This window comes from Eleginops maclovinus, chromosome 3 (genome assembly GCF_036324505.1).
Source record: "Eleginops maclovinus isolate JMC-PN-2008 ecotype Puerto Natales chromosome 3, JC_Emac_rtc_rv5, whole genome shotgun sequence".
Classification (NCBI taxonomy): domain Eukaryota; kingdom Metazoa; phylum Chordata; class Actinopteri; order Perciformes; family Eleginopidae; genus Eleginops; species Eleginops maclovinus.
Window position 1 is genome coordinate 1,742,501 of NC_086351.1, and position 19,890 is coordinate 1,762,390.

Consider the following 19,890-nt stretch of genomic DNA (forward strand, 5'->3'; position numbering starts at 1 on the left):
GTGTGTGTGTGTGTGTGTGTGTGTGTGGTTGTCACAGATAAGTTCGATCAGTTCTGGGCCATGAACAGGAAGCTGATGGAATATCCCACCGAGGACGGAGGCTTCAGATTCATCCCCTTCAGGATATACCAGGTAACACACACACACACACACACACACACACACACACACACACACACACACACACACACACACATACATACTCTCTCTAAACCAGTACACTTTGATTCTCTTAAAGCTGAAGTGTCCCAGTCAGTCCAGTAGATGTTGCCAGATAGCTGTGTAAAAGAAAATCAGGTCTTTTCCAAACTTCTTCGCCTCAGCAGAAACTCAAAACATGCAAGCACTTCAGCAAGACATGTCATAACATAAATGCGTGTCTGTAACGATCACAGTTGTTTCAAATGTTGTTCTCAAAGTTGCAAGGACCTTTCCTATCATCTAGAGAATTGGAACAGCTCTTATCATGGCTCTTTACAACCTTCTAAAACAAAAGACCATACGACCGCATCCCCATAGTGAACTACACTCTACAGAAATGAAAGTGACTCTTCTCTTTGCTGTTTCAAAGTCCAGGTAATCATTCCTGTTCTTTTTCCCGCACCACAATGGGTTCATTCACTGCTGGCACCCACACACACCTGCAGACGTGATGTCTAAAAATCAGTAAAAACAAAACAAAGAAACATTTTATCTCTCATCAGTTTTCCAAATTGTGCAACTGAGGACTTTGTGACCTTCTCCTGACATGCTCACCCCTCTAAAGAAACAATGGAATCTCTTGGCATTATCAGAAATCCAGAATAACCACAATACACACCTCGAGTCCTTTTTGTTATTTTCAGTTTTACAGGGTGATTCATAGTTCTTACGTATAACGACAGCCAGACCAAGCTTGATAGGCAGGTCCAACTTGATTTAGCGTGCTTTCTTTCCCAATTTTAAGCACATTTTTTAAATTACACATAACGTTTTAACTGGTTTACTGCTGATTTTTGCTCTTGTGTCATCTGATCAGTTAATTCCTTATCATTAATTAAAAAACACTGTCGGTCAGAGACGTGTCCGACCACGGTTTACCCCGTGATCGGACATCGATTCCAGTACATTTGACAACAGTGACTCTCCTCGGTTCCTGTGTAATTCCCCCTCGACCGAGAATAGCCTGTGGGCGAGTCAAGAGGAGGCGTACTCAGACGAGCGGCTTCAGGCCTGAGCTTCATCCTGACTCAGGTGAAAAATCCCTTCTTTCGGAGGACCAAAAATGAAAGAAGAGGGGGATGAATAATCGGCTGATTCTCGCGTGGAAACATTAGCACACTGCCAGCCAGACGGGGAGAAGTGCCACGCTTTGGGGGGGGGGGGGTTATGCAAATCGGCAAAGGCTGGAAAAGTGTGGAGAATGAATTTGAGAACTCTTGAGTTACACACTTCATAATCTAAGGCGATAATTAAAACATTATTTTAATCCTACCGGACGCTCAAAAGTCTCGTCCTGTGCAGTTTCTTTGAGGAATTGCAGATTCGGAAAACATCTGGATCTGTGCAAGAAAAACATGTTGACAGTCTGCTTTGAGTCTGGCGGCTGAATGTGCGTGCATTAAAAGCCTCGATGTCAAATCACAGCCAACACAAAGGCCTCCTCGCTGTCACTGAGTCCTGCGAGGGAATTAAAATGTTAGGGCCTGTCGAGGCAAATTTGGAAAAATAAGTTAGAAAATGGAGCGGAGCAGAAAATAGATCCGGGTCCGAATGACAGAAGTGTCCTCTTGTATTATGTGATTTATAGTCTGTAGGTTTATAATGGTTAGCTTCAAGAGTGAACTCTCCTACCAAGCATATTTTCCCATCATCGTATCCGCTGTGATTGCTGTTAATTTCCCAATGTCAGGATTTATTATTCTTTAATAATGCCCTGCTTGGCGTCATTTACATATTGCGCAACAACGAGGGACGCACAACTGTCAATCACTGCATACAAATTCAAAAAGCTCATAAATGCTTTTGTCTTTACGGCGCGTAAATAAAGCACTTTGACAAAAACATTCTTGTTTTGGTTATAAAAAAAGGACTCTTTTAAGTGGCAGACTGAAACATGCAGACACGAGCCGCCCTCGCAGACATGCACTTGTCGCAGCTGTAAAACCGGCTTAATGCTGGCGCGCAGAAGGAACACAGTGCAGGGTGTTTTTTAATGGCTAAATTGAAAGTTTCCACAGCCATTTATGGCTCGGTTTCATGACAATTGGAGCATCAAAGCCTGTAACAAACCCCACTGTGTGGAGAAAATAAGCAGGAGAAAATGTGTGGATTGTTTTGGAAATGGTGTGGTTTTCCTTCTTACAAACGGCTAAATATGTACAACTGAAGAAGAGTGGAAACTAAATACGTTCATTAGGGCTGCAGGATATCTAAATAACTGAGATCATTTTGACTCGTATTGCAATTATGATGTGTCTTTATTCTCATTATCACTGACAAATATATTCAAATGTACCAAGAATGTCTGTAGAATATATCTGTCTGCATATCGACAAAATGTCATCCAAAAATAACATTTGAATACCTATTCATCCCGTAACAATTATCGCTCTTCATTGATTTGAATATTGCACAAGTCTATGTCGCAGCCCTGCTGTTCATTGTTATCTTGAAAACACTCACAATTCAATCGTTTTCTGTGGCACTCTGCTACTACTTTTACTGGAAATTAACTTCTTTAAGTTGTTTTTAAATGTGTAGGAGTCCTGCTGAGAGTCAGTCGTTACTGAGGGGTGTTTGTTCTGCTCATGACAAGACGAAACACGATACTACTAAACCCAGCAAAGAGTCTAACGACATGAAAAAAGGTGCAGAAAGCGGAGAAAGAACAAAGCAGTTTGGGACTCCAAAGTCACCGTGGAAAGGAAAGATCCCCCCCCCCCCCCACACACACACACACACACACACACACACACACACACACACACATGCTCAGAGTCCTTCAAAGCCAGATTGTGGTCTTTAGTGTAAATAACATGTGCTGTGTTTGATGCAGACAGAATTAATGACAACACTCAGTCCAAATAACAGAGGGCTCATTTCCGTCTGGCCTGCCCTCCTCATGGAGACAAAGACACCTCGTGTGTGTGTGTGTGTGTGTGTGTGTGTGTGTGTGTGTGTGTGTGTGTGTGTGTGTGTGTGTGTGTGTGTGTGTGTGTGTGTGTGTGTGTGTGTGTGTGTGTGTGTGTGTGTGTGTGTGTGTGTGTGTGTGTGTGTGTGTGTGTGTGTGTGTGTGTGTGTGTGTGTGTTAAACATCAATTAACCAGCTTCCCTAGTCTGATATAAATCATTAATATTACTTGAAATTGCTTGAATATCCTTTAATTAATAACTTCATTTTAAATAAAGCCACGTTTCCTCTTCCTCTACATTTACTCCGTTATGCTTTTTCTATTATTTTTCACTTTTGCTTATCCCTTAATTAACAGCATTATTTTTTAATAAATACATGTCTTTTAACTTACAAATATCAGAGAGTTGATCATAACTTTCTTGGCACTTTTCCTCTCACTTTCCACTGTCTCTATGCTGGTCCTTTCAATCAACCCCTTTATTGACTTTTTAAGGGTTTTATTAGCTTATTTAATCTTAAATATCCCTCAAATTGATTTCATTTTCCTCTCACTCTGCATTCCTTTCCATTTCTTCCTTTGTATAATTTTTAGAAATTAAAATTGATCTAAAAAAAAGCAATTTTTATCCTTTTTTGATTTTTTTTACTCAATATTTCTTTCTATTCTAATTGTATTTCCTAACATTTGCTTATACTTTAATTAAGACATATTATTTATTTAATTAACTCTCTTTGTGTTTTATGTATTATTCTTGTACTTTAATATATACATAAATACTTTAAATGGATTTAAGAAATGAGCGGCATTATTTTTCCCACTATAGATTTCTCAGCATGTGTTTCTTCATGTTCTCATAATTTCATTTAACCTGTGCTTTTCCTTGCCCCTTATTGCTGCGTATGTGTTCTCTTGTGCCCACATTCTTCTGTCTTTGCAAGCTCCTGTTTCTAAGTTTCGTCTAATTTTCATCCCATTTCAGGTATTTATCTTGTCCTTTTTTCAATTGCTTCCACTTTGCTTTTCGGTGTCGTGCAAGTCGTCCCGGGCAGGCGACCGTCTCGCTGCACGGAAAGTGAAAATTACTATCCTGCTTTTTTTTAAAGACCGCTTACATTGTTGCTCTACAGGTACACTGCTCTGTTCCCGCTCCTTGACTCAGGGCTTAGTCACACACACACACACACACACACACACACACACACACACACACACACACACACACACACACACACACACACACACACACACACACACACAGGCACACACCCTGGTGCAAGAGCAGGCAGTCCACCTCCAGCCGCCTCTGTGTTGTGGTGCTGAGGAAGCCTGCCTGCTCCGAGGAATGCAGGTTTATTGCCTCACCAGATATCTTGTAATGGCTGGCTGAGACGAGGGGGAGTTGGTGACTACACAGACAATTACAAAACATGGGACTGCTGGAAACAATCCGTGCCAAAGGCGACAGGTGATGAGCCTGCTGCACCGAGGAAGAATTAGCTGACGCCTTTACCGTAACGGTGTCTGGTAAAACCATGACTGTCCGTGGAAAAGCTTCTGAGGTCTTGGTCATCGGGCCAAAGTGCTTACAGGCTTCAGGCTTTTATGTTGTGGTATTGGCAAACTTGCTGATCTGTAATTCATCATGAAGAGACAGATGGACTTTAATCAGATTTGTTCTCATGTCTTTAGCTTGTTGCATGATCACATTATACAGAAAAACACATTTACTCTATTTGATCTTTGTTTTTATCTTATCATGCAGATGGTTTTTATTTAATCTTCCGTTGACCTTGCAACATGTCAACACATTCAAAGGACCCACATTTGTTATTTGGTAAAAAACATAATTGACTAAATGCAAAAGACTCAGATATCTGGGCAGTTAAAACCAAGTTTCACCTGACTTAATTAAATCCCTGTAGGTGCGTAAATCATGGTCCTGTCATTCAGGCATCCAAAGTGGATGATGCCAAGTCACGTGTTTTTCTGTTAACTTCCAAATGTACCTGAGACCCGGAGCTGAGAAATATGCAATAGCACCCAAACATGAAGTGCAAGAGATCAAACCAGCATTCAACACTTGGGACGATTAATAATTTAGGATTCCATTCACTGTCCCCTTGATGAAGTGTGTCCTCCACAGGTGTGTGTTTCAACTTCTGGGAAAATGAGGACTTCTAAAAGAATGTAGGTTATTCCAATTTCCGAACGGATAGGTCTCATAGGTCAGTGGAAACCCTTTCTCTCACTCCTCTCCATTCCCCCGGAAACTTATATTGATTGACGTTTGCTTCACCTCGGTCCATTGTTTTTACCGTCAATTTGGCGGATTGAATCGCCCCTCCATCAATTAGGCGACGTCTTGAGTTCCGCTCAGTCCTAATGACGCCTCGTTCTCTTTGTGTCGCTGCTGAGCCAGCTAAGGTGTCACGCCAGCTGAAAAGAAAGTGTCTTCATGCGGGCAATATCACACCTCTCTCCCGAGGGATCGATAGCCACCTTCTTTGTATGGTGGCCGGCTCAATTATTCATGGCTGGCTAATTAAAAATGCAATGAAGTAGCTGTCACTTAGCGCACTCTCTCTGCTCTGGCGCTTGCCGATGATCCCGCACGAAACAACGCCCGCGCTTCCTGCCAGTGACTCAGTGTTTCTGTGAAACCTGAGCACGGTCTTCGCACCTCCATCGCCACCTTCCTCTCGCCCGCTTCGTGCCGGCCTCTGCGGTGTGTAGTTACCGCTCGGACACTCGATCCCCGTCCTCGCCGGTTTCCTTTTCACAGCTCCATGATTAGACCTCATTGTGTGTCAGACTCTCCGTTTGACACCTCAGGTTGGGTGTCTTCTTGCGCCACAGTTTCTCCCGTGATCCTACACTCCTCAGTCAATAGAGCAAGATCTTATCCGATCACCATTGACCACGGTGAAGATTGGATAATCATTTAATACTGCCTTTTATTCGCCTTTCAGTGCAATCAAATGATAGGATATCATCCAATAATGCTGTTGACCAATCAACGATCCAATGACAATTACAATAATGAACTCTAATCCCTTAAGCCTATTTTTTATATTTTGCATACGATTAGTTGAGAAATCAGGTAATGCATCACAGCTCATTGTGTTGACATCCGGTTTTATTCATTCAAGTGTGGTTTATGTATTTATTGTTCTGTTTGCCGAGGTAAAAACCTTATAAGGACTTCAACGATTAACCCAACAGTTAAAAAAACAACAAAAGGATTCAGTTTCCAATGGAAAGAAATGCTGCAAACCATTACAGTGACCATATCGCCCAATGGTCGTAATTCCACAGTCAAAGCAACTCACCCAATTAGTGAAATTACCTGGTGTCATGTTGAACATGCGCACGCTCCTACTACCGCTCGTAGACCTATTTTAAAGTAAGGTAACGGCAACTTCTGGTCGGCGTCCAGCGCCCGGCATCTTGTCACCTGCCCCTGGGGACACGGGTCATCCGATAACTGGAACCACTGAATTTTTTAACTCGACTCTGAAGGGATAGCGAGGCTCTTGACATTAACCACGAACCTCCCTGCTGACCTATCAGAATCAAGTTCAGGACACTGAGTCTCCAGGAGGTGACAGTACAACAGAAATCATGATAGATAATTGAATACAAAAGCTTTGTACCATAGAGGCATTGCACCTATATTTCGGAGTCAAATGTCCAATTGAGCTTCACTTTAAGAAGGTGTAGATTGGTGACATGAATTGACAGGAATGGTTATGGGCTGTCACATAATAATCCACGGTATAAGCTGGATATCTTCTTTTCTACTTAGCCTTAATGTTTAATCGGCGCTGATCTAATTTGATAGTTGAACTAACATTTATTGGAATCAATTACACAGATGTTGCGACTCCTCGGTTACCATTTTGCAAAAAGTGATCGCAACTAGTTGTTGTCTATGGGTTATGCTAGAAGTGATCGACTAATCAGCAGGCCAAGGAGCAGTCTGGAAATACCAGGGATGCTTAGGAAGGCTAGAAAGCACTATATGTATGATGGAAATAAGCAAAAGTGCACTAGGGTTGCATGGAGACGTTGGCCGATGTTGGGTTTAGCATTTCTATAAGTGTACAAAGTGCTGTCGATGTTTTGAATCGGCCCTCAGCGAATACTAAGAGTATAATGACCCACACCTGAAACTTATGCTTGTCTTTTATTGTAGTTCTTAAATATATATGTAAACAGATATTACACAGTAGTATTTGTGTGTTGATAAGCCCAGTTTCCAATACATTCAGTCAATCAAAGTTGAAGAAATGTTCTAACAAATCTGAGTTGATAAGAAAAAAGCCCAATAACCTAATACATAACAAGCTTTAAACACACCCTTCATATTTCCCCTTATTTGAAGTAAACTGAATCTCCTGTTTTAAGGAATGAACTACAAACTAAATAAATGAAACCCCATGAAGGGCTGTGATGTAGGCGGTTTTTTTTCTGAAAGCATATTTGATGGATTTTTCGGACTTAACTTCTGAGGCGATATTCCTCTATCCCTTCATATATTTTTCTGTATGTGGTCCTAGGTGAAAAGAGTTCGGACGTCCCTGATCTAAGTGGACGTTTCTGCCCTTCTTCAGTGAAGGGTATGTCTCACTTAGCTCAGTCCATCAAACATCGTTTTAACCCAACAAACTTCAGACCGGATGATCTAATTTATTGCCCCAGTCAGCCGAAGACAGCGCCGATGATTTATGTTGTGGTTTAGAAAGTTCACAAGAGTTTTAAGGCAGAGTATTCATTCGTGTAAGATTAATATTTCCATTCCAACTACTTTAATGGATTGAACTTAAACTGGTCAGCCAACCCCAACGTGGGATAATTGGTTCCAATCCGATTTAATTAAGGACTCAAGTGAGTTGTATTGCTGAGTATCATCTCCTCTCATAAAACTGGTTGTGTTGAGATTGGAAAGAGGGCATACCAATCTGTACAACATACCCTCTGTCCTGACACTCCTGAGTCAAAGTACCATTACCAGCAATGGACTTAGTTTACTAGATTTCTGTCTGGCGGTAAATTTTCCCACCACGGTTCCCGCATTTTTCACTCGGGGAATGTTTTGGCTGCAGGGTTTCAGATCAGGACGAACAGTCATGAGGATGTTTGCTGTATACGTCACTTTTGTTTAGCCGTCCCGTCATGACTTACTCAGTTTACATTTGAGGCATTTAGCGGTCATGCTTACCCAGAGTGATTTGCAATGTGGTCAGCACTGGGATAAGCTTTGGTTTTCTGCACCATTACCGTATAGAGAGGAGGTCACAGGTCAGGGATACATCATCACAACGGTATGCCTTCAGATCTTAACAGTCTAGGGAAAAGGAAGTCAGGGTTATTTTCAGAAAGGAAGAGCCTGTTGCCTTTTTCGCCCCCCCCGAAAAAATGGTCGGGGTTGTTGTGATTTTATGGAGCAGAATTTATTGGGCTAAACTTTTCTCACTCAACGTCCCATTTATTTTTATCCTCTCCATCTAAAAACATCTCGGGATGACGGATTTATTTTGAGTGTGTGTAGAAGCTGACTTTAATTCAGGCATGTAAGGACTTAAAAAGCATCTGATGAATTCCAGGCTGATCATTACAACATGTCAGCACGGCCAGTAACATCTGCCCAAATGTTGCTGATTGCTTAATATCACATTCTGAGCGGTGGGGCTCATCAAAGAACCACATTCCCTGTTTATTTACAGCATTTGCGTGCACAGTTGTGACGATTCTTTTCCCCACTTGCTCAACCTTGTGAACTCAACTCAAAATGTCCCATTTACGGGATATTATGTCTGCCCTTTTTTCAGCAGTTCCGTTCAAATCGGTATCACATGTCTGATGAGTAAATGATCTAAATCTTTAACAGCAACGTTGAATCTGATTGGAATATGATGGAGTCTTTCAACCGACAGTATCTTTTGGACGTACCATACCTGGTGCCCTATTTCTGGATGAGTGCATCGCCCCACTTGTTGATTTGCCGTGCTCCTGTTTGTTTCAGACGATGAGCGACAGGCCGTTCATCCAGAAACAGTATCGTCCCGTTTCCCCTGAAGGCAACGTGCACACTCTCGGTGACCTGATGAAGGCGATGTACCCTGTGGCTTTATCAAACGAGGGTAGGTCTGCACACAAACACATGCACGGTGACAAGGAGCATACAGGTGTTGCACCCTCACTCTTTTTACTAATCACAATGAATCTTTCCTGCAAGGGTCAATACTCCCTTTCCTTTTCCCCTTTCAATCACCCTAAAGAACTTTCACTCACACTCAACGTTATTGTAACGCAACAACTTCCCCATTTGGGATCTGTTAAGTACATCTAATCTAACCTCTAGTCTTCATCATGCCAATCATTTCCGAGCAGCTGACAGTAGAAGGTCCAGTAGCGTCCGTGTTTTATTTTTGGTTTCCTTAGACAATATCTGCCCTGTCATCTTCCTGAAGCGAGAGAAGAAAGGGGGCGCTTCTCCTCAGAGCTTTATTGTATTTACACAGAGGCACGAGGCATGTCACAGATCCACTCCCTCAGATAACACACACACACACACACACACACTGGGGGGCTAGATTAGGGGAAATGGGGGCAGTTGCCAGAACAAGTGTTGGGGGAGGAGAGGAGATGATGGGATGATATAAATAAAGGGAGCAATGTTGTGCGTAAACTCCAGATGGGATGTAAGGGTGAAGAGAGGTGGAGAGTAGTTTTGTTTATCGTTTAATTACTTTTATACGTCGTTGCTGACCTTTTAAGTCAATAATTGAAGTGTATTTCAGGGATTTAGGGATAGAGTAACTGCAGAACTCTGTATCTTTTTTGTTTGTGTCCAGGTTTTGTGATTTGTAGGACAATTAAAACAAACATAATGGAAATTTACAGCCAAATTTAACCCTTTTAAAATAATAAAATAATCAAGACGCTGTGGGTTTATAAAGCCAACCCCCACATCAATAAAACGATATACATTCAAACAAATAAAATTCGACACAATTAACGGATCAATGGAGACCCTGTGTTCAACATTTGAGTAAATTATGCAAAATAAATGTACTTAAATAGACTGGTGCTAAAAACTGGATCAGTTAATTAGTACATGTTAATAATAATAATAAGTATAAATTGGGATATACATATAATCCATATTTTCATTATCCTAAGTGCTTTTCCTTTTTAGTTGTTACGGTTCTTTGTGTATTTAAATATACATTTTGTGTAAATACTTTTGCAACTTATTTTCTTGCAAACCAAACTCCTTGTGTGAGTAAATGCACCTGGCTGATGTATTGCAGTACAATGTGCACATTCAGACTTGAACCTCTTATGGTTGTATACATAAACATGCATATGTTTTTATTCTATTTTATTTTAATAGTAATTTTACTGAATTGTTTTGTTTATATAAATACAATTATTCTAGGTTTTTTCATTCTAACTTTAACGTCTTATATGTAAATAAATATGTGTGCTTTTTCCTCCTTTGTCTTCTGTTTGATTTTATTGTAACATGCAGCAAAACTCAAGCCCAGGAAAAATGTGGTAATCTGCTAAATATATTTCTAAAACCGATAACAGGTTCATAAGTGTGCACTCGTGGCGTACGGTCGAGCTGCAGCTGTGTCCAGAGTGTGTGTGTGTGTTTGAGTCAGAGGCAGAGAGAGAGAGAGAATGAAAGAAGAGATGAGAGGAGACGGAGAGAGGGCGAACGAGCGGCAGTCTAAACAGGCAGTGTCTGCAGAGGAGGAGAGAGGAAGTAGATAAGGAGACAATAGTGTGTTAGGACAGAGGACCCGCAGGAGACTCACCTGCACGGAGGAGACATTAACACCACCCCTCCTCCTCCTCCTCCTCCTCCTCTGTCTGTCTCACATTCACTCTCATTTTGTCCACACCACCACCATACACCATGTCACACTCGCTATATATTCAGCTAGAACTTGCATCTGGCAGTTTGTTAGTGATTTTCCGATCAAAGGCCCTCAGATGTCCAAGTTAAAACTGGTCACAGTCAGTATTCATTGCGCAACCCTCTTAATAACTACCATGCACTGTATAAAGTACATGGAGCAGGTCGGTAATCATTTCTAGTTCACCCGCTGCTATAAAACAGATGTTTAGTTTATTATTTAGCTTAAATTATTAGTCATTTATTGATCATTAATGTGGATAAAATTCACTCAAACAAAAATAGCCACTCGTATCGGATGCATCTCAATAAAGTTTATTCACGTTATTTGCCAACAGGCCCAATTCTTGTTTCTCTGTTTATTTTTGCTCCAAAAGCGTGGGAGAATCTTCAAGAAATGCTGTTGTTCTGATATGTATACGCGTGGCTTTCAGTTATGTTTCAGCTGAGCACTATGCGGGGATCATAACCCACTTAAACTCTTATAAAGTCATCTAATTTGCATGATAGTCTTTTGCCAAATTCAAAGTCTTGCTTAAAATCTCTCGAACGGAGATATTATCTTACTCTCTTTCCTTTTTACCCTCCTTAGTTTACCTGATCTAAGACTCTTTATCCCTCTTTGATCCTCTATCTCTATCTCAGGTGTAGTCTTCAAGCTCTCCCCTGTCTGCTGCAGACGTCTTTCATGTCTTTGACGTTTAAATCTCTGCTTTTCTCTTGCCCTCCTCCCTCCCCTCTCTGGAGTCTGCCTGCCTGGCTGATCAAGGTGAAAGTGGTCCTTTTGTCTCTTGTCGTTTGTTTGGTTTCCACCTCTTCCTCGGCTGGTAGATGAGTCGGGATGATAGCGGGAGATTATGGCGGCGTGTTTGGATTAGAGGGACCGGGACGTGTGTTCAGGGACTCGGGTATTGTTGAAAAGTTCAGAGGACTTTTTCTTTTTCTGCCGGGACCCCAACGTACAACACAAAGAAAATCTGGGGTGCTTCGCGTCTCTGTCATCTTCCCGACATCAAATAAGGTTGTTCATACAATCCCCTCTTCTGTTATGTCTGAGAGAGGATTGGTGTTGACCCCTGAGGGACCCAGAAAGCAGCCGCAGCAAACAAGCGGGGGTGGCTTGAATTAAAGAGGAAGAAAGAAAGGGGGGATTCCCAAATTGTTCTCAAACCATGGCCGAGTCGGTTTCCCCCACGCTGCTGGAAACAAAACAACATGTTACAGCAACCAGCGGTCATTCTTGACGTGTGTTTGTGCTTTTTGCTTTAGTTTTTTCGTCCAGGTGTGTTATCCAGGTTTGCTGCAGAATTCACAACCTGCAGGGGGATGCTGCCCACACATGAGGTACCTACGTGTAGTGACAGATAGTTCTCGTAAGCTTTCAGGTTTTATCTTAGGTGAAAACCTGAGGTGAGCCCAATCATGAGACACCCACGCTGTGATTATTGTCAGGGATTAATCAGAGGAAATTCCCCCACCCTATTGTGGGCCCACACCAAGCCCCTTTCTACTTTTTCAGTGACAAATCCACCCTTATGTCCTCCTGCCCTCCCCCTTACCTCCTCCTCCCCCGTGTCACTCACAACTGTAGTACCACCCACTTCACACGTCCCTCCTCGTGCAGGCTGCGTCAAAACCCAAAGGGCAAGGCAACTTTATTATACAGCATTTCAACTCGAAGCATTTCAAAGGGCAAAATAACTACTTCTAAATACTCTAAAATACACATTGAAGATCTGGAAGATGCCCCAAATCCCCCTTATGTTTACCAACGTGTTCCCCTATTAGTTCATTGATCAAAAACTAAATTAAATCACTGCTTTCAGACCTGCATTCAACAGTGTTCTCCGCCCCCGATGCTGCACGCCAACAGTCTGTCTTCCAGTGTTTGTGTCGGTCTGACCGGCTGCCAGTCACGCTTCAGACTGTGTGTTGGGCTTGGAGCAGAGCGCTGCGGTCGTTCTAAATAGTGGTTGAATTCACTCGGCTGACAAAACATGTCGTCTTGGCCGGCGATTGTGTGCTACTCAACCACAGGGTGTGTGTGTGTGTGTGTCAGCGGCCCATTTTTACACAAACTGTGGCTGCTCCTTTGCAATGCAGGCTAATTATTAGTGATTTGATTGTGGTTAGGAAGAAGTGGTTTTCAACTGACTGGGTTCCATGTTCGTTCCCATTTAAAGAGGCCTTCTAATGTTTTTTTGGGGGGTTTCCCCTCTCCTGTAGTGTGTTTTATGTAGGTTTTAGTGCATGTAAATGGTCTGCAAAGGCTAAAATCCCAAATGTCCCTGTTTACTTTCCAGAACTATAATGACACACTTTCGCTTCTATTGGCTAGCGCTCCAACACATTGCACGTGATAGGCTAAGGGGCGGGACATCTCTGAGCGGTTACTCAATCCTAACAGAGCCGACCAGCTAACCAATCAGAGCAGACTGGGCTCTGGTTTCAGACAGAGGGTGAAAAGAGGAGCTGCAGCACAGGCAGTATGAGAAACATAAAGAGCTTTTTGAACATTAAAGCAGGGAGACATGTCCCAGGAGAGGAACAACATTCAGAAGTGAACCTGGAAATGAGCTGCAATATATACTTTTCTAATAATCAACTTTCACCTTTTATAAATTACACAATAGAAGTGGATCTTAAGCCTGTAAAACAAACTGTATTCTTCTGGTTAAAGGTCAAAATGAGAGCGTTTAAGTCTCTTAGTTGAAACAGTTTACCTTAAATGACGTGCAGTTGTCTTATTTCTGGCAAATCATCGCATTATTAAAGTATTAAACAGTTGTGTCGACCCGTGGTTTGGCTTTTACCCCTTTAATTCAATCTCATTATACGGTTTTTGTGAAATATACTCAGCATGGTGGGAATGCCACACTTTCACAATACAAGATGGTGGCGAAATGACAGGATATAAACAATGTAAAAAAATGATTGCTCCAAACTTTAGACTGATTATTGAACATGCTGTCTTTTGGATCCTTTGAAACCCGCTGGAGATATTTGCACAAACATAATCTCTCCCAGCTTTTGATGTGTAAACGCAACCGTTCCTGCTGATGGTGGGAGGACGCCCGAATGAATCACAGGACTTGTGTCAAACTGGGAAAAGAAAATATCTATCATCCCTCGCTATTGTCTCCTTTCCCGTCACATACAGTATCTGCTCACGGTTGGCATGCCCGTGCTTTTTGATTCTGGAAATTAGGCGTGTGCGTGTGTGTGCGTGTTTTAGGGTGTGGCCAGTTGTGAATTTCCCCTCTTTCTCATAATGACACTGTATGAATACACCAGCTCCGCCCACATCTGCCAACATCAGGGCTAAAAGGTTAGGTGTGTGTGTGTGTGTGTGTGTGTGTGTGTGTGTGTGTGTGTGTGTGTGCGGGATCACACCTTTTACTTTCTGTGCTACACTTTTTTCTACATTTTGCATTTGAATTTATCATCCGTTCGTCATCTTCCTATTAAATAAAAGAAGCTCAAATAATATATAGATCATAACACCTCTGCGGGGCTGCAGGGAGTAAGTAATAGATTACATTTTAGTTGTGATAAACTTATGAACAAGGCTAATACATTACAGCTTCCATATAACACAAACCTGGATTTATAATGTAATGCACCAAAGCGTTTCTGCTGCGGAGTTTGAATTCAAGCTGCTTATATTTGGGTTTTTTCACGCTTGTGGTTCTGTGGTTTTAGTGCAGAAATGCAAATGCATCTTTTCTCAATATATCTTTAAACCGGTGTTGGTTCGGAGTACATTTAGCACATAAGATCAATGAATTTTGATATTTCTTTATCATAAACAACAACTTTTGAATCAATTTTGTGCAAAACGTGCTCTTGTTATCTCCTCACTCTACTTGCATGGCCTGTACCTTGCTTTAGTGACTTTAAAATCCCCAAACTGCTAAAGGTATCAAAGTTAAGGTTTATTTTTGAACGTTATTATTGAATTGATCTATTGCTATGACCTTTTTTAACTCTTCACCTTCCACCTAAGGTCAGGTTAAGGGTGGGGGTGACACATCTGCAGCCTGTACTCAACAAACTTCCTGCAGTCGGTTAAAGTTGGTGCTAAAAATTAACAGTTCCATTTTTTTTATCTTCGTACAATAACGTATATATGCCTCACCCTATAGCATCCTCTTTGCTTCACCTTGCACGTAGGGTTCGGGTTGACACATCTACAGCCTGCATTCAACAAACTTCCTGCAATCAGTTGAACTTGTTCAAATATTAAATGCCTCACCTTGGAGCATCCTCTGTGCTCTAGTTTTGCATTCATTAAATACATGCGTTCACTTGCCAAACATTAAAAAAGGTACAACTGATCCATCAACAAAACACTTGATTACTCAAATCGACTTCTTAAAATAAATCTCTACAAAAAATATCCAAAATAAAACTTTGAACAATAGTTGTGATTGTTTGATTCTGATTGCAGTAACAAAGCAGCGTTTTATTTCCACATAAAATGTAAAAACGCTTTTATAAATATATAGATTTTTTATTGGAATTCCTTCGTTTGGTGCTAGAATAAACCTAAATCTGAATCATCTTTTTTATTGTTTGAGGGGCATCAGTGAAGATATGCCTTAAAAAAAAAGCAGAGCAATAAATAAATAAATGGAGTTGTTGAATATTACACATTATAATAGCTTTAGTTGCAAACTGTAGTTCAAAAACCAATACACATGTATAATGTGTATTTTAAATAATATACCGGCATGCTTTTTACCTTTAAATCCTCATATTACATTTTTTCCTTCCTACTTTTTATTATTATCTGGTTCATTACACGTCCACAGTCTCCAGCAGAGGCAGCCGTCCTCTGGCATACACATTCACACGTGCACATCTGTAATTCTTCAGAGAAAAGCTAAACAAAACTCTTTGCCAGTCAACAGGTGCCGGGTGGAGTCACCTCCCTTACCGTCAGTTAGCGCCTCGTCTCAACCGTCCTCCTGATATTACGTGGAACCAAAATGTCATGTACCCGGCGGTGAATGTGCACGACCTGTGTGGTGTGTGTGTGTGTGTGTGTGTGTGTGTGGTAGACGGGAAGAAGGCCCACTGTCTGTCTTTGTCACGCTCATGCTGAACATTTTCAAAATGTTCCAGAATCTGAAACCCCCTTTTTAATATGACTTGAAAGAACACAACGGAGATTCAGATGTATTGTTTTTAAAAAGCATAGCAACACCTAACCAAAAATGTTGTGAATTAAAAAAAGGTTTTCTATGGGAATTACAAATGAAATCAATATCTAAAAAAACTGAAGGCGGCTTCAAAATCAGCTCAATGTTAGGGAAAATATTATATATAGTTTCTGTTTCCCAGCAACACTCTGAAATTTGGCTGTCGATAATACACAACGTGTCTTTGCATTTGCACAAGATGACTTGTTTGGCTTGAAAGTGAAATGTAAACCGATAAATCACTGACAGATTTATTTAGACAGACTGATTCAGACATTAAACGCCTGATCCAACCAGCACGTTTCTCATGTACCTGCCTAAGGAGCTGCCAGCTAAAGTCTGGCACAAAGCATCTGTTCTCTTTTATGAGATTAATGTAATGCATGCATGGTCCTTGTACAAAATGTATACATAATAATACAAAGACAAGAGAATAATAACAGAAAAAAGCTCAAATTTCCACTAAAGATGACCATTTAAGTATTTAGTATTTACCTTTATTCAAATTGTTCTACAGTCGCTTGAATATCTGATAATAAATCAACATTTAAAACTAAATACCAAGAGAAAGTGTTCATAATGTGTCCATGCAGGATGTTTTTAGTACTTTACTTATCTTAACTTTAGCCTAAACAGAGATGTCATGTCAAATGAAGCATGAGATTCTGCTGTATTTCATTTTGAAGAGCATGGCTGAAGGTCGAAATAACATTTAAATAAAAGTCCTATAATTTAGAATCACATGAACAACTAAAGGAAATCAATTACCTGAAAGCGTCAGACTGAGATATCCCTTTAAGTTTCCTAGTAAGTTCTAAGCGGGACTACATTTCCCATAGTGCAACTGGTGTGTGTTTCATTTGACTCCTGCCACATCTGTCTGAACCCCTGACTCTGTAAAAAGGCTTCTCTCTGGGGTCGAGAAAGTCGACGCTCTTAACGAACCATTTGCAGTCGTGGCCTTTCAACGGTGGGCGGGGTCAGTCACAGGAGGAGGGCATCATAGACACACCCACACACACACACACACACACACACACACACACACACACACACTCGCATTCTGAAACTTCTAACTGTCAGAGTGAGAGTTAAAAGATTGAATCCTTTCAACGACAAATACAAAAACAATCAACTGTCACTCTCTCCTCTGCTTTATAACTGATCTCACTCACACACACACACACACACACACACCCACAAGTATTTTCTCTCCTCTCTCTCTCTCGCCCACCACAGCAGTGGTATTGCTGCAGTGTCTGATGTGGTGTGTCTCACCTCATGTAACCATCTCTTCCTCTGTTCTCGCCACCACCTTGATCTTTCTAACTTCCCTTTCTTCTTGCTTCTGTGACTTACTGTCTTCATTTTACATCTATAATCATGTCCTTTCTTTTTTCCTTGAACTTGTCTCCTTTACCATTTGTCCCTTTCACAGTCTTCAGTTCCTGCAGCTCTCTTTCCATTGGTATTTCTTCCTCAATCAATTTCGGACATTTTAGGATCAAAAAGTTGCAATTATGAGTTCCATAAAACCTTAAATTTGACCCAAAAGTCGTCTAAATTAGTATAAATATGGCAATTTTCTGTTTCAAGAATTGGATTCAGCATCCACCATAACCTCCAAAATCACTCTGTTATCTGCATATGCTAATTAATGCATTTTATGCTAATTGTGCAAATCACCAAACATATGCAGGTTAGCATCCGGCCGATTCTATGCGCTGGGGACCCGTACTATACCTTTCTATCATAAAACGTTGGTGTACCGGGTTCACAATAGGACTATCATGCAAGTCACTTTAATTAGCTACTTGAATAATTGACTCGTCCTCTTCTCTCCACCAGGGGAGCCGAAGCGGTTCCAGGTGGTGATCCACGGCATCGAGCCGCTGCTGGAGACGCCTCTGCAGTGGCTCAGCGAACACCTCAGCCACCCCGACAACTTCCTGCACATCTGCGTCATCCCCGTGCCCTCGGACTGAGGCCACGGCCCCTGTCACCGTGACAACAGACCAGCCGACCCGTCCCACGCCTGCTCGGTGACCCCGGCGGCGGCAGCGGCGCCAAACGTCGGAAACTCTGGAACTCTTGAATGAGAAGGAAGCGTTACGATGGAGATGAACAAAGGGATGGAGGGGGGGGGGGTTCATAGCGAGCCTCCTTTTCCATCTCGCCATCTAATTATATTTCTACCACGATGAAAAGTTCTCCTCTTCCTCCTCTGTTCCCGAAAGGAGAGACACTTGTTTAGGGGGAGAGGCACCGAGGATTTCTCCTTTTTTCTACTCACATCTTCCCCTCCTCCCCCAACAAATCCTAGGGAGGCGAGGAGGGGAACCGACCCCTCCATCCTGCCACACATCTTTCTCCTTGTCGCGATATTTTTTTTAGGGGATTTGGGGAATCTGCTCGTGCTGAAGTTGCCTTAGTTTCCACGTTTCATGCACTTTCACCGCCCCTCCCCCTGCTGACCCCTCTGGACACACAGTTTACATCACAGCCTGCGAACGGTCTCGCCACCCACACAGAAACTCTCCAGGAACTTCTGGTGCTTCTTTCTTTTTGTTGGATGCTTGTTTGACTCACATCTCAGAGGGGCGGACACTTTGGGTTTCTCTCCACTGATCCCAGAACACTTATTAATGAAGCCACTTAACAAGCAGACGGATTACCGTTCCATAATTAGCATCAAATTGCAGCTTTTTGTTCATTTCCACCTTTTTTAAAGAGAAATTCCATTTTATTTTCAGAGTGGAAATAAACTAACACATGTATACGTGCTCCTCAACGGGCGATGGGATCTAATACCGTGAAAGAAAAAAGGGATTAACAATAAAAGATTTCAACTTCATTGTTTTGCAGAATGGGTGTACATGATTCTGTTCCTCACAGGGTGTCTTATGAGAGCCAGCTATTTTAATGGAGCTACAAAAAAAAAAAAGGGTCATGAGGAAAAAGAATCCACACGTGTTTTCAATAGCAGGTGTTGATTTCTGTGCATCAATACAAACACAGTTTCCTGGTTTTACTGTCTGTTTTTGTCAGGTTTGGCTCGAGCCTCTTTGTCTGCAGCCAAACTTAAACGAGCATCTGGTTTTTGTTTCAAGAACTGTTCGTGGATAATGAGACAGCAGGGAGGATTAACGCTAAGTCTGCAGCTGTCGGGTTGTTTGACATGTCTTTACATATGCTCTCGTTGGCAAAAGAAGACTTTTGCCAGGATATTAAAACCATTATCAATAAATCCCTGTATGTTTTTGTTCTTTAGCAAAGTTCGCATTGTACAGCAGCGTCTCGTCTTCTCATTCATTTTTTTTTGTACATGTGTTCATACTGAAATAAAATGTGACTCAAAGAATTCAACTGTTAACCGGAAATGACTTCAAATAAAAGTTAATTCAATAATCTGTTTTCTGAGAATGTAGTTTGTGACTAGACACTTTTCTACTGAAAATAATAGGCAACAACATTACATTATAAATGCTTGGGGCTGGTGTGCGTTGTCTGTTAGCTTAGCTTAAGGTTTGCATTGAAAACACTTTTCAACCATGATTTTGCACTATGGATAACATTAGTATCTCCTGTAATAAGAGACATCACATTTTGTGCATTACACCCGATGTAGATCACCTTATCT

At 41.5% G+C, this 19,890-nt stretch overlaps 1 protein-coding gene across 1 annotated transcript in view; it reads left to right on the forward strand.

Moving 5' to 3' along the window:
• atg5 (ATG5 autophagy related 5 homolog (S. cerevisiae)) overlaps window positions 1-19,660 on the forward strand; it is a 29,095-nt gene extending 9,435 nt beyond the window's left edge. The window contains exons 6-8 of the mRNA XM_063880150.1: window positions 38-132; window positions 9,142-9,259; window positions 18,099-19,660. Coding sequence (XP_063736220.1) covers window positions 38-132; window positions 9,142-9,259; window positions 18,099-18,235 — 350 coding nt within the window. The 3' untranslated portion in view covers window positions 18,236-19,660. The remainder of the gene's footprint in view (window positions 1-37; window positions 133-9,141; window positions 9,260-18,098) is intronic.
• The last annotated feature ends 230 nt before the right edge of the window (window positions 19,661-19,890 follow it).